At 48.3% G+C, this 13,757-nt stretch overlaps 1 protein-coding gene across 1 annotated transcript in view; it reads right to left on the bottom strand.

The window, feature by feature from the left end:
• The window catches only part of TNMD (tenomodulin), a 49,611-nt gene that overhangs the window by 22,337 nt on the left and 13,517 nt on the right, over positions 1-13,757 (bottom strand). Inside the window, exon 3 of the mRNA XM_069985713.1 lies at positions 2,774-2,914. Within this exon, the coding sequence (XP_069841814.1) occupies positions 2,774-2,914 (141 nt within the window). The remainder of the gene's footprint in view (positions 1-2,773; positions 2,915-13,757) is intronic.

Here is a 13,757-nt window from a genome sequence, read left to right on the forward strand (position 1 = left end):
CAGGGATATAAGTACTATAGTACTGCCCCTATATACAGGAATATAACTACTATAATACTGGTCCTATATACAGGAATATAACTACTATAATACTGCTTCTATATACAGGAATATACTACTATAATACTGCTCCTATATACAGGAATATAACTACTATAATACTGCTCCTGTATACAGGGATATAACTGCTATAATACTGCTCCTATATACAGGGATATAACTGCTATAATACTACTCCTATATACAGGGATATAACTGCTATAATACTGCTCCTATATACAGGAATATAACTACTATAATACTGCTCCTATACACAGGAATATAACTACTATAATACTGCTCCTATATACAGGAATATACTACTATAATACTGCTCCTATATACAGGTATATACTACTATAATACTGCTCCTATATACAGGGATATAACTACTATAATACTGCCCCTATATACAGGAATATAACTACTATAATACTGCTCCTATATACAGGAATATAACTACTATAATACTGCTCCTATATACAGGAATATAACTACTATAATACTGCTCCTATATACAGGAATATAACTACTATAATACTGCTCCTATATACAGGGATATAACTACTATAATACTGCTCCTATATACAGGAATATACTACTATAATACTGCTCCTATATACAGGGATATAACTACTATAATACTGCTCCTATATACAGGAATATAACTACTATAATACTGCTCCTATATACAGGAATATAACTACATGGGGCAGTATGGCTTGATCAATTCATACACAAAATTCTGATGTGTTTTTTATTTAGCCTAGGGGCACTAGTATCAGCCATAGGTGTGAGGTGCAGCACTCTGTTTCTTCCCTGAACCGCATAACTACTATAATACTGCTCCTATATACAGGAATATAACTACTATAATACTGTCCTATATACAGGAATATAACTACTATAATACTGTCCCTATATACAGGAATATACTACTATAATACTGCTCCTATACACAGGAATATAACCACTATAATACTGCCCCTATATACAGGGATATACTACTATAATACTGCTCCTATATACAGGAATATAACTACTATAATACTGCTCCTATATACAGGGATATAACTACTATAATACTGCTCCTATATACAGGAATATTACTACTATAATACTGCCCCTATATACAGGGATATAACTACTATAATACTGCTCCAATACACAGAAATATACTACTATAATACTGCTCCCTATATACAGGGATATAACTACTATAATAGTGCTCCTATATACAGGAATATAACTACTATAATACTGCTCCCTATATACAGGGATATAACTACTATAATACTGCTCCTATATACAGGAACATAACTACTATAATACTGCTCCTATATACAGGAATATAACTACTATAATACTGCTCCTATATACAAGAATATAACTACTATAATACTGCTCCTATATACAGGGATATAACTACTATAATACTGCTCCTATATACAGGAATATAACTACTATAATACTGCTCCTTTATACAAGGTTGAGGGTGATGGTGGGGGTGACAGTGGATGTGACAGTGGGGGATGATGATGGAGGTGATTATGGAATTATTGGGAGTGGTGATGGTGGAGTTATTAGCGGTGTTGGTGGGGGTGACGGTGGGGGTGATGTGGGGGGGATGGTGGAGGTATTTGGAGGGGTGATGGTGGAGTTATTAGCGGTGGTGATGGTGTAGGTGATGGTGGGGGTGATGGTAGTTATTAGTGGTGGTGATGGTGGTAGTGATGGAGTAATTGGTGGTGGTGATGGTGGGGATGATGGTGATGGTGGAGTTATTGGTGGGGGTGATGTGTGGGTGATGGTGGGGGTGAAGGTGGAGTTATTGGCATTGGTGATAGTGTAGGTGATGGTGTAGGTGTGGTGGGGGTGATGGTGGAGGTGATGGTGGAGGTGATGGTGGGAGTGATGGTGGAGGTATTGGTGATGGTTGGGGTGTAGGTATTGGTGAGGGTGATGGTGGAAGTGATGGTGTGAGTGATGGTGGTGGAGGTATTGGTGGAGGTGATGGTGAAGGTGGTGGTGGGAGTGATGGTGGAGTTATTGGCGGTGGTGATTGTGTAGGTAATGGTGGGAGTAATGGTGGAGGTATTGGTGATGGTTGGGGTGTAGGTATTGGTGAGGGTGATGGTGGAAGTGATGGTGTGAGTGATGGTGGTGGAGGTATTGGTGGAGGTGGTGGCAGAGGGGATGGTGGGAGTGATGGTGGTGGAGGTATTGGTGGAGGTGGTGGCAGAGGGGATGGTGGGAGTGATGGTGGGAGTGATGGTGTGAGTGATGGTGGTGGAGGTATTGGTGGAGGTGGTGGCAGAGGGGATGGTGGGAGTGATGGTGTAGGTATCGGTGGGGGTGATGGTGGGAGTGATGGTGTGAGTGATGGTGGTGGAGGTGGTGGCAGAGGGGATGGTGGGAGTGATGGTGTAGGTATTGGTGGGGGTGATGGTGGGAGTGATGGTGTGAGTGATGGTGGTGGAGGTGGTGGCAGAGGGGATGGTGGGAGTGATGGTGTAGGTATTGGTGGGGGTGGTGGCAGAGGGGATGGTGGGAGTGATGGTGTGAGTGATGGTGGTGGAGGTGGTGGCAGAGGGGATGGTGGGAGTGATGGTGGTGGAGGTATTGGTGGAGGGGGTGGCAGAGGGGATGGTGGGAGTGATGGTGGTGGAGGTATTGGTGGGGGTAATTATAGAGGAATCTACAGGCAGAGAATAAGCAGCAGGTCAGGACGCACGTGTCTGAAGTCGTGGATCTCCACTGCCGTATCTGAGCCGTTCTCTGTCCGAAAAGTTTCAATTTTGTTCTGTGGATCAATCTCCATCAGGACTCTCGTCTTCTCGCTGTCGGTGAAGAATTTGTATTCCACATCGTAGACCTGCGGAGAGACAAAGGGAAGAAGCCGGGATAATAATGGAAGACGGGATTGTTTTATGGAGCCATTATGAAATGCAATTTCAGCTGCGGTAATAAAAGCCGTCGAGGACTGTCACCTCACAGATCAAAGGTTCCCAGCTGCTTCAGCGCCTCATTACAAACAGGAGGGGGCGCCAGAGTAATGGGGCCATCTATAGGGACTGGCACTACCACCTGCTGGTCATGTGATGGGGGGAGGAGAGGGTCACATGTCACATGGGTTGGGCCACCAAGCCAGAGGCATCGGGTTACCAGGGAGCTGAGATATGAGGTGCTGTTTGATGGGATCTTCAGGTTTGCCCGCCTTTTGTTTAGACAGACATGGGTCATGGTGTAACGTGTCTCCACATGGAGAGCAGCGAGCTGGCACAGCGAGGCTTAGAGGCCGAGCAATGCTCCCTGGGAGTACACAAGGCAGCTCCAGGGGGCCACATGCCCGCTCTCTGCTGCCACCTATTGGAAGCTTTCCTGTAAATTGATGCTTGACCTCTCAATAGCCGTAAACCATGACTAGGGATTATCGGCCATACAAGTAACCCCACAATGAAGAGCCCCCCATCAGCAGACGGCTGCTCCGGGGTTCTTGTCCCCCATCAGTACCGAGCGGGGATAAGAACATCACAGTGGATCTACTATGGAGTTATTGCTTTATTTTATGTAGCACCGCCATATCCTGCAGCGCTGTACAGAGATACAGAGTCATCACTCATATTGGACCAATATACCAAATACCAGAATGTGTGCTGTATGACACCATGATGTATCACTCTATGGCACTACTATGTGTGTACTGTATGGCAGGATGTGTTCACTGTCTGACACTATTATTTATGCACTGTATGACACTATAATGTATATACTGTATGGCACTATAATGTATATACTGTATCACACTGTGTTGTATGGTGCCCTGATGTATGCAATGTAAAGCATTATGTTTACTGTATGGCACTATAATGTATATACTGTAATATATGTGCACTGTATGCCACTATAATGTATATACTGTATGCACTATATGGCACTATAATGTATATACTATATGACACTATATTTGTACTGTATGTCACTAAGTGCACTGTATGGTACTATGATATTTGCTCTGTATGGCACTGTGGTATTTGCACTGTATGACACTATGATATTTGCACTGTATGACACTATGATATTTGCACTGTATGGCACTGTGGTATTTGCACTGTATGGCACTATTTGCACTGTATGGTACTATGATATTTGCACTGTATGGTACTATGATATTTGCACTGTATGTATACACTGTATGGCACTGTGGTATTTGCACTGTATGGCACTATGTGCACTGTATGTATACACTGTATGACACTATGATATTTGCACTGTATGGCACTATGTGCACTGTATGTATACACTGTATGACACTATGATATTTGCACTGTATGGCACTATGATATTTGCACTGTATGGCACTATATGACAGTATTGTTAGAACTCTCCAGACCACCTCCCACGCCTTTTCTAGTTTTCCCACAGTGACCAATCACCAATCAGTTTTATATCTTAATGACCTCTGGCGATCAGTGTTTATTCAGCCTTATATTGCGGTATTACAATGTGACGGACGTCGGACACTTAATCTCGTCCTCCATGTAACATAACTGTGATAGAAGATAGAGAAGTGGTTACGTGTCATGTGACCATGTGGCGGTGAGCGACGGTGCGAGCAGATGTTCAGTGAGCGGCTGCTGCCAGGAACATACTGCAGCGACAGAAGAGGATTCATCTATAAAGACTCCGCCATCTACCTGACTGCGCTCAATCAGCGATCACAGGACGCCGCCCGCCCATGGCGCCAAAGAACCGCATTCTGCAGCTGCTTTTATAAGTTCAGAAACACATAAAGAAGCCTGAAAATCACTTAATGGCATTTACGGCAACAAAGGAGGAGGACGCCGCGACAAAGGAGGAGGACGCCGCGACAAAGGAGGCCAGCACGACAAAGGAGGAGGACGCCGCGACAAAGGAGGCCAGCACGACAAAGGAGGAGGACGCCGCGACAAAGGAGGAGGACACCGCGACAAAGGAGGCCAGCACGACAAAGGAGGAGGACACCGCGACAAAGGAGGCCAGCACGACAAAGGAGGAGGAAACCGCGACAAAGGAGGCCAGCACGACAAAGGATGAGGACACCGCAACAAAGGAGGCCAGCACGACAAAGGAGGCCAGCACGACAAAGGAGGAGGACGCCGCGACAAAGGAGGAGGACACCGCGACAAAGGAGGCCAGCACGACAAAGGAGGAGGACGCCGCGACAAAGGAGGAGGAAACCGCGACAAAGGAGGAGGACGCCGCGACAAAGGAGGCCAGCACGACAAAGGAGGAGGACACCACGACAAAGGAGGCCAGCACGACAAAGGATGAGGACACTGCGACAAAGGAGGCCACCACGACAAAGGAGGAGGACACCGCGACAAAGGAGGCCAGCACGACAAAGAAGGAGGACGCCGCGACAAAGGAGGCCAGCACGACAAAGGAGGAGGACACCACGACAAAGAAGGCCAGCACGACAAAGGAGGAGGACAACACGACAAAGGAGGCCAGCACGACAAAGGAGGAGGACGCCGCGACAAAGGAGGCCAGCACGAGAAAGGAGGAGGACACCGTGACAAAGGAGGCCAGCACGACAAAGGAGGAGGACACCGCGACAAAGGAGGCCAGCACGACAAAGGAGGAGGACACCGCGACAAAGGAGGCCAGCACGACAAAGGATGAGGACACCGCGACAAAGGAGGCCAGCACGACAAAGGAGGAGGACACCGCGACAAAGGAGGCCAGCACGACAAAGGAGGAGGACACCGCGACAAAGGAGGCCAGCACGACAAAGGAGGAGGACACCGCGACAAAGGAGGCCAGCACGACAAAGGATGAGGACGCCGCGACAAAGGAGGTCAGCACGACAAAGGAGGAGGACGCCGCGACAAAGGAGGCCAGCACGACAAAGGAGGAGGACACCGCGACAAAGGAGGCCACCACGACAAAGGAGGAGGACACCGCGACAAAGGAGGCCAGCACGACAAAGGATGAGGACACCGCGACAAAGGAGGCCAGCACGACAAAGGAGGAGGACACCGCGACAAAGGAGACCAGCACGACAAAGGAGGAGGACACCGCGACAAAGGAGGCCAGCACGACAAAGGAGGAGGACGCCGCGACAAAGGAGGTCAGCACGACAAAGGAGGAGGACGCCGCGACAAAGGAGGCCAGCACGACAAAGGAGGAGGACGCCGCGACAAAGCAGGCCACCACGACAAAGGAGGAGGACACCGCGACAAAGGAGGCCAGCACGATAAAGGAAGAGGACACCGCGACAAAGGAGGCCAGCACGACAAAGGAGGAGGACACCGCGACAAAGGAGGCCAGCACGACAAAGGAGGAGGACACCGCGACAAAGGAGGCCAGCACGACAAAGGAGGAGGACACCGCGACAAAGGAGGCCACCACGACAAAGGAGGAGGACACCGCGACAAAGGAGGCCAGCAGGACAAAGGAGGAGGACACCGCGACAAAGGAAGCCAGCAGGACAAAGGAGGAGGACACCGCGACAAAGGAGGCCAGCACGACAAAGGAGGAGGACACCACGACAAAGGAGGATGGAGTTACACGGCACAGGTAGGATCCTCCAGCAGCCTGTGCAGACCTGTGGGTGAAGTTGCACAGCAGATACATGAAGGGTTAAAGGGGTAATCTAGTGCAACAAAAACATGGCCACTTTCTTTCAGAGACAACACGACTCTTGTCTCCAGTTCAGGTGCAGTTTGCAATTAAGCTCCATTCACTTCAATGGAACTGAGCAGCAAAACCGCGCCCAAGCTGGAGACAAGAGCAGTGCTGTCTCTGGAAGAAAGTGGCCATGTTTTTGTTGCGCTGTATAATCCCTTTAAGCTGGGAGCCATGTTCCTTATTGATCCTGATCACTTGTGTTGGGAATTCTTCTCCTCCATATTTTATCATCTGATCTGACAATGTGATTTATGGGAGAAATTAAATTAAAACCCTGAAAGCCGCCGGCGCCGCTGATTAAACGTACAAGACGTCTCCCGGTTACCGCAGCGCTTATCAGGGATCAATAAGTGACTGCGAGATGACGGCTCAGACCCCTCCAAAGGTGCCTGTGAGACCCCTAACACCCAGGAGCTCAGCAGAGCGCCCCCTACATGTTACTGTGCCATCTCTGAGAATGGGGTGGAGGTCAGAGGTCAGCCCAGCAAATGGGAAGCCCATCAGCTGCCATGGCGCACAACGCTCTCCTGTCCTAAGACTGTGTCCACATGGTGCAGTTATTACTGCAGATCACCAGAATACATTGTACAGGTATTGTCAGCGTCAAGAAGGGGGGAGGGAGGAAGGAAGGGGGGGAAGGGAGGGAGGAAGGGAGAAGGGAAGAAGGAAGAAAGGAATGAAGGAGGGGAAAATGGAGGGAGGATGGGAGGAAGGGAGGAAGGAAGGATGGGAGGAAGGGAGAAGGGAAGGAGGAAGGGGGAAGCATGGAGGGAGGGAAGAGGAGAGAAGGAAGGAAGGAGGGGAGAAGGGAGGGAGGAAGGAAGTGTGGTGTCCTACCACGGGTGTTGCTATTAGTTACACCCTTCGTAAAAGTCTGTACTTATTGTACACAAGTGGTGATGAAAGTAGTGATAGTTTCGCCTCTAGATGTCGCTGTTATAGATGTTTGTATTTAGATGCTGCACAGCTGAAGTATGGAAAGGGTTATTGTTTATTTGTGTGTCACATGGATCTGTGAACCTATGGGAGTATCTTCTTCTTCAATCTTATGATCTCTCACTTTACTTCTTCTTATGCACTCTGCACCCACTCACAGCGCATCTTAGATACGCTGAGAAGGGAAGTCACACGGGTAGAGGAAGTGTATGAGTCTTTTGTGTTGGACATCGTAGGAGCCGGACGCAAACTAGACAGCGCCCTACAGTGGTCCACTTGGGCCTTGAAAGGGTCAGTCTTAGGTTCCTGTATGAGTAGGAAGCAAGACAAGACATAGCTAAAAGTTTCTCCTCCATTTACTCTACACAACACTGCAGTGTTGAACTCTTACAGGAGAGGACAAGCCAGAGATCATCTAAACCCACGCCGTGGACTAGGAGAGTCACAGTGCAGGACAGTATCCACAGACAGCAGTAAGCTAGAAACTGATCCGGATAGAGCAAAGTTGCTAAGAGCCTAGGAACACTATCTCGCTGCACGGTAGTCAGCAGGCAATCCTCAGCATTCCGCTTATCCCAGGTAACAAGGTCTGGGGCTTGTGTCACCCACTAGGATGGATCCCCCAACACTGGTGGGCATTAGGTGGTGTGAAGGCCCAAAGGTCAATACACGGGCACAAGTATTCTCTTCTTTTAAGTATTCTTCTACCTCATCCTCCAATATCCCGCCAGGGCACAGTACTACTTGGGTTGAGACTCTCACGACATCCTCCTCTCTGCTACTCTGATTCTTTGTATCTCTCAACACGCTACTCACTCAGCACGACTGTATTCTATACTACATTCCTATCGCAGATCTGGCAGTAGACGCTGCTGGGGAAAGAAAAGAGACAGCGCAGTTACTAGCACGGGGCGCCGACAGCTATCTTCCTCCTTCCCCTGCAGTCCGCGCCGACAGTGACGGCCCCCCATAGCCGCCCAGGAATAGGCGCCGGCAGCTAATGGGGGGGGGGGGGGGGGAGGGGGTAGGGCTTCTGTAGCCCAGGTTTGCCTCAGGTGGCAAAAAAGCCTGGAAACGGCCCTGACTCTGGGAGGGAGGAAGGATGGAGGGGGGAAGGGAAGGAGGGGGGAAGGGAAGAAGGGAGGAAGGATGGAGGGGGGAAGGGAGGAAGGAAGGAGGGGGGAAGGGAGGAAGGAAGGAGGGGGCAAGGGAAGGAGGGGGGAAGGGAGGAAGGAAGGGAAGGAGGGGGGAAGGGAGGAAAGAAGGGAGGAAGGATGGAGGGGGGAAGGGAAGGAGGGGGGAAGGGAGGAAAGAAGGGAGGAAGGATGGAGGGGGGAAGGGAAGGAGGGGGGAAGGGAGGAAGGAAGGAGGGGGGAAGGGAAGGAGGGGGGAAGGGAGGGAAGAAGGGAGGAAGGATGGAGGGGGGAAGAGAGGAAGGAAGGAGGGGGGAAGGGACGGAGGGGGGAAGAAGGGAGGAAGGATGGAGGGGGGAAGGGAAGGAGGGGGGAAGGGAGGGAAGAAGGGAGGAAGGATGGAGGGGGAAGGGAAGGAGGGGGGAAGGGAGGGAAGAAGGAAGGAAAGGAGGGGGGAAGGGAAGGAGGGGGGAAGGGAGGAAGGAAGGAGGGGGGAAGGGAAGGAGGGGGGGAGGGGGGAAGGGAAGGAGGGGGGGAGGGAAGAAGGAAGGAAAGGAGGGGGGAAGGGAGGAAGGAAGGAGGGGGGAAGGGAAGGAGGGGGGAAGGGAGGAAGGAAGGAGGGGGAAGGGAAGGAGGGGGGAAGGGAGGGAAGAAGGAAGGAAAGGAGGGGGGAAGGGAAGGAGGGGGGAAGGAAGGAGGGGGGAAGGGAGGAAGGATGGAGGGGGAAGGGAAGGAGGGGGGAAGGGAGGGAAGAAGGAAGGAAAGGATGGGAGAAGGGAAGGAGGGGGGAAGGGAGGAAGGAAGGAAGGGGGAAGGGAAGGAGGGGGGAAGGGAGGAAGGAAGAAGGGGGAAGGGAAGGAGGGGGGAAGGATGGAGGGGGGAAGGGAAGGAGGGGGGAAGGGAGGGAAGGATGGAGGGGGAAGGGAAGGAGGGGGGAAGGGAGGAAGGAAGGAGGGGGGAAGGGAAGGAGGGGGGAAGGGAGGGAAGAAGGGAGGAAGGAAGGGAGGAAGGAGGGGGGAAGGGAAGGAGGGGGATAAGGGAGGGTGGGTAGAATCCGCATGCATACGTTTCGGTGGATTCCATTTGAAAAAAACGGATAAAAAAAAGGATTGCAAAAACTTAGTGTGAATCCAGCCTTATATACTGAGGGAAAAGGATGTGCTGAACTCTACACGATACTGTAATGTACTTAGGGAGAAGGATGCGCTCCACTCTGCACAATACTGTAATGTACTTAGGGAGAAGGATGCGCTCCACTCTGCACGGTACTGTAGTATACTAAGGGAGAAGGATGCGCTCCACTCTGCACGGTACTGTAGTATACTAAGGGAGAAGGATGCGCTCCACTCTGGACGGTACTATATTATACTTAGGCAGAAGGATGCGCTCCACTCTGCACGATACTGTAATGTACTTAGGGAGAAGGATGCGCTCCACTCTACAGGTACTGTAATGTACTTAGGGAGAAGGATGCGCTCCACTCTACAGGTACTGTAATGTACTTAGGGAGAAGGATGCGTTCCACTCTGCACGGTACTGTAGTATACTAAGGGAGAAGGATGCGCTCCACTCTGCACGGTACTGTAGTATACTAAGGGAGAAGGATGCGCTCCACTCTGCACGATACTGTAATATACTTAGGGAGAAGGATGCGCTCCACTCTACACGATACTGTAGTATACTAAGGGAGAAGGATGCGCTCCACTCTACACGATACTGTAGTATACTAAGGGAGAAGGATGCGCTCCACTCTACACGATACTGTAGTATACTAAGGGAGAAGGATGCGCTCCACTCTGGACGGTACTATAATATACTTAGGCAGAAGGATGCGCTCCACTCTACAGGTACTGTAATATACTGAGGGAGAAGGATGCGCTCCACTCTACAACTCTACAGGTACTGTAATATACTTAGGGAGAAGGATGCGCTCCACTCTGCACAATACTGTAATATACTGAGGGAGAAGGATGCGCTCCACTCTGCACAATACTGTAATATACTGAGGGAGAAGGATGCGCTCCACTCTGCACGGTACTGTAATATACTGAGGGAGAAGGATGCGCTCCACTCTGCACGGTACTGTAATATACTGAGGGAGAAGGATGCGCTCCACTCTACAGGTACTGTAATATACTTAGGGAGAAGGATGCGCTCCACTCCTCTCTGAGACCCCGCACTCTAGACGGCTACAGATACATTGTGCTGTATGTATATGTGCTGTATGTATATGTATATGTAATGTATGTATATGTATATGTGCTGTATGTATATGTGCTGTATGTATATGTACATGTGCTGTATGTATATGTGCTGTATGTATATGTGCTGTATGTATATGTATATGTGCTGTATGTATATGTATATGTGCTGTATGTATATGTACATGTGCTGTATGTATATGTATATGTGCTGTATGTATATGTATATGTGCTGTATGTATATGTATATGTGCTGTACGTATATGTGCTGTATGTATATGTATATGTGCTGTATGTATATGTGCTGTATGTATATGTACATGTGCTGTATGTATATGTGCTGTATGTATATGTACATGTGCTGTATGTATATGTATATGTGATGTATTTGTATGTGCTGTATGTATATGTGCTGTATGTATATGTATATGTGCTGTATGTATATGTGCTGTATGTATATGTATATGTGCTGTATGTATATGTATATGTGCTGTATGTATATGTATATGTGCTGTATGTATATGTACATGTGCTGTATGTATATGTGCTGTATGTATATGTACATGTGCTGTATGTATATGTGCTGTATGTATATGTGCTGTATGTATATGTACATGTGCTGTATGTATATGTGATGTATTTGTATGTGCTGTATGTATATGTGCTGTATGTATATGTATATGTGCTGTATGTATATGTGCTGTATGTATATGTATATGTGCTGTATGTATATGTATATGTGCTGTATGTATATGTATATGTGCTGTATGTATATGTATATGTGCTGTATGTATATGTATATGTGCTGTATGTATATGTATATGTGCTGTACGTATATGTGCTGTATGTATATGTATATGTGCTGTATGTATATGTGCTGTATGTATATGTACATGTGCTGTATGTATATGTGCTGTATGTATATGTACATGTGCTGTATGTATATGTATATGTGATGTATTTGTATGTGCTGTATGTATATGTGCTGTATGTATATGTATATGTGCTGTATGTATATGTGCTGTATGTATATGTATATGTGCTGTATGTATATGTGCTGTATGTATATGTGCTGTATGTATATGTATATGTGCTGTACGTATATGTGCTGTATGTATATGTATATGTGCTGTATGTATATGTGCTGTATGTATATGTGCTGTATGTATATGTACATGTGCTGTATGTATATGTATATGTGATGTATTTGTATGTGCTGTATGTATATGTGCTGTATGTATATGTATATGTGCTGTATGTATATGTATATGTGCTGTATGTATATGTGCTGTATGTATATGTGCTGTATGTATATGTATATGTGCTGTACGTATATGTGCTGTATGTATATGTATATGTGCTGTATGTATAGCCACGTGGCCGTGTATTTTATCTACACACATTTGGGGTCCTGATTACGTCCCCCCACCTCCCACCTGGGGCGCTCTTCCTCCGCTTTCCTCATGTTAATGCAGAGCCAAGGCTGCGTTCACACATTCAGGTTTTTAATTGCAATTTCTGAATACAAATTCGGGAATAGTTGATAAGCGGAGAAGACGTATAGAGGAAGGACGGAGACGTCAGATCCATCCCCGGCCGTGGATTCAGTAATTGCAATTAGAAACCTGAACGTGTGAACGCCGCCTCAGCCTGTTGTGTTACCTGTATTGTATTCAGTGATTGCAATTAAAATCCTGAAGGTGTGAATGCTCCCCAATCCTGTGCGGCTGTCATCAGCGTGCTCCGCTGCAGCCGCTGCCTTCCCGTCCCTGCCGGATGATTGACAGCCGTCACATCTGTCACAGCCCCCGTCTCTACGTCCCGGGATGATTGACAGTCATCACATCTGTCCTTGTTGATTGCACATCCCCCGTCTCTGCGTCCCGGGATGATTGACAGTCATCACATCTGTCCTTGTTGATTGCACATCCCCCGTCTCTGCGTCCCGGGATGATTGGGGAGTTTACACGTCCCCCCCGGCCGCGTCTCCTCCTGTAATTACCGTCTGTGAACAGGTTCGGGTTTCACTATTCACCATAATTAGGAGATTATGAATTAATTTGACAAATAAAACCAGCTTGTGGTGCGCCCCGGGTGACGGCTGGAGGATGCCGATCAGACGCCACTTCTTGTCTAACAATCTCCTTATCCAGCTCTGCGCCCAGAGACGCTCCGCTAACCGTGCGCTTCTTTGTTAAGTACATAATGGCCGTGCTCTGGAGTGACGGGAAGGCGGCTGCACCGTCAGCGCTCCGGATCCGCACAGCTGGCTAATGCTGGAAACCTTCACTGCCCCCCTGTTTAGTATTAATTGTCGGGATGAAGCTCCATAAGGCGACGGGTCTCAGGCGGTAGAGACTGTGAGGACAATAGTCATGGCATGAGCATGGAGATGTAGCAGAGCTGAGTATGTTACATGCCGCTCAGGCTCCTGGTGTAATTACTGTTTGGTGTTACATAGGACTGCTGGTAAACTTACAGCATTAGGTCTGCAGGATCCGTATTACGTATGGAACGGTCTCAGTACGGCATCAGTATTACATCAATATTTCTGAGGGACGTCCTCTAAGCAGGAAATACACAGTGAAAAATGGTGGCAATACAAATGATATAGTGATCTAAAGCCCCATGCACATCAGTAATTTCTATCTGCATACTGTGCAGGTTAACAGGGCCCGGCCTAGGGAAGGCTGTCATTGTGTGAGAGAAACATGTGACCAAAGCATCTTACTTTCATACATGTGACACTACATGTGGCAATGACACAGCAGTAATA

The sequence above is a fragment of the Dendropsophus ebraccatus genome, chromosome 10, assembly GCF_027789765.1.
Source record: "Dendropsophus ebraccatus isolate aDenEbr1 chromosome 10, aDenEbr1.pat, whole genome shotgun sequence".
Lineage (NCBI taxonomy): Eukaryota > Metazoa > Chordata > Amphibia > Anura > Hylidae > Dendropsophus > Dendropsophus ebraccatus.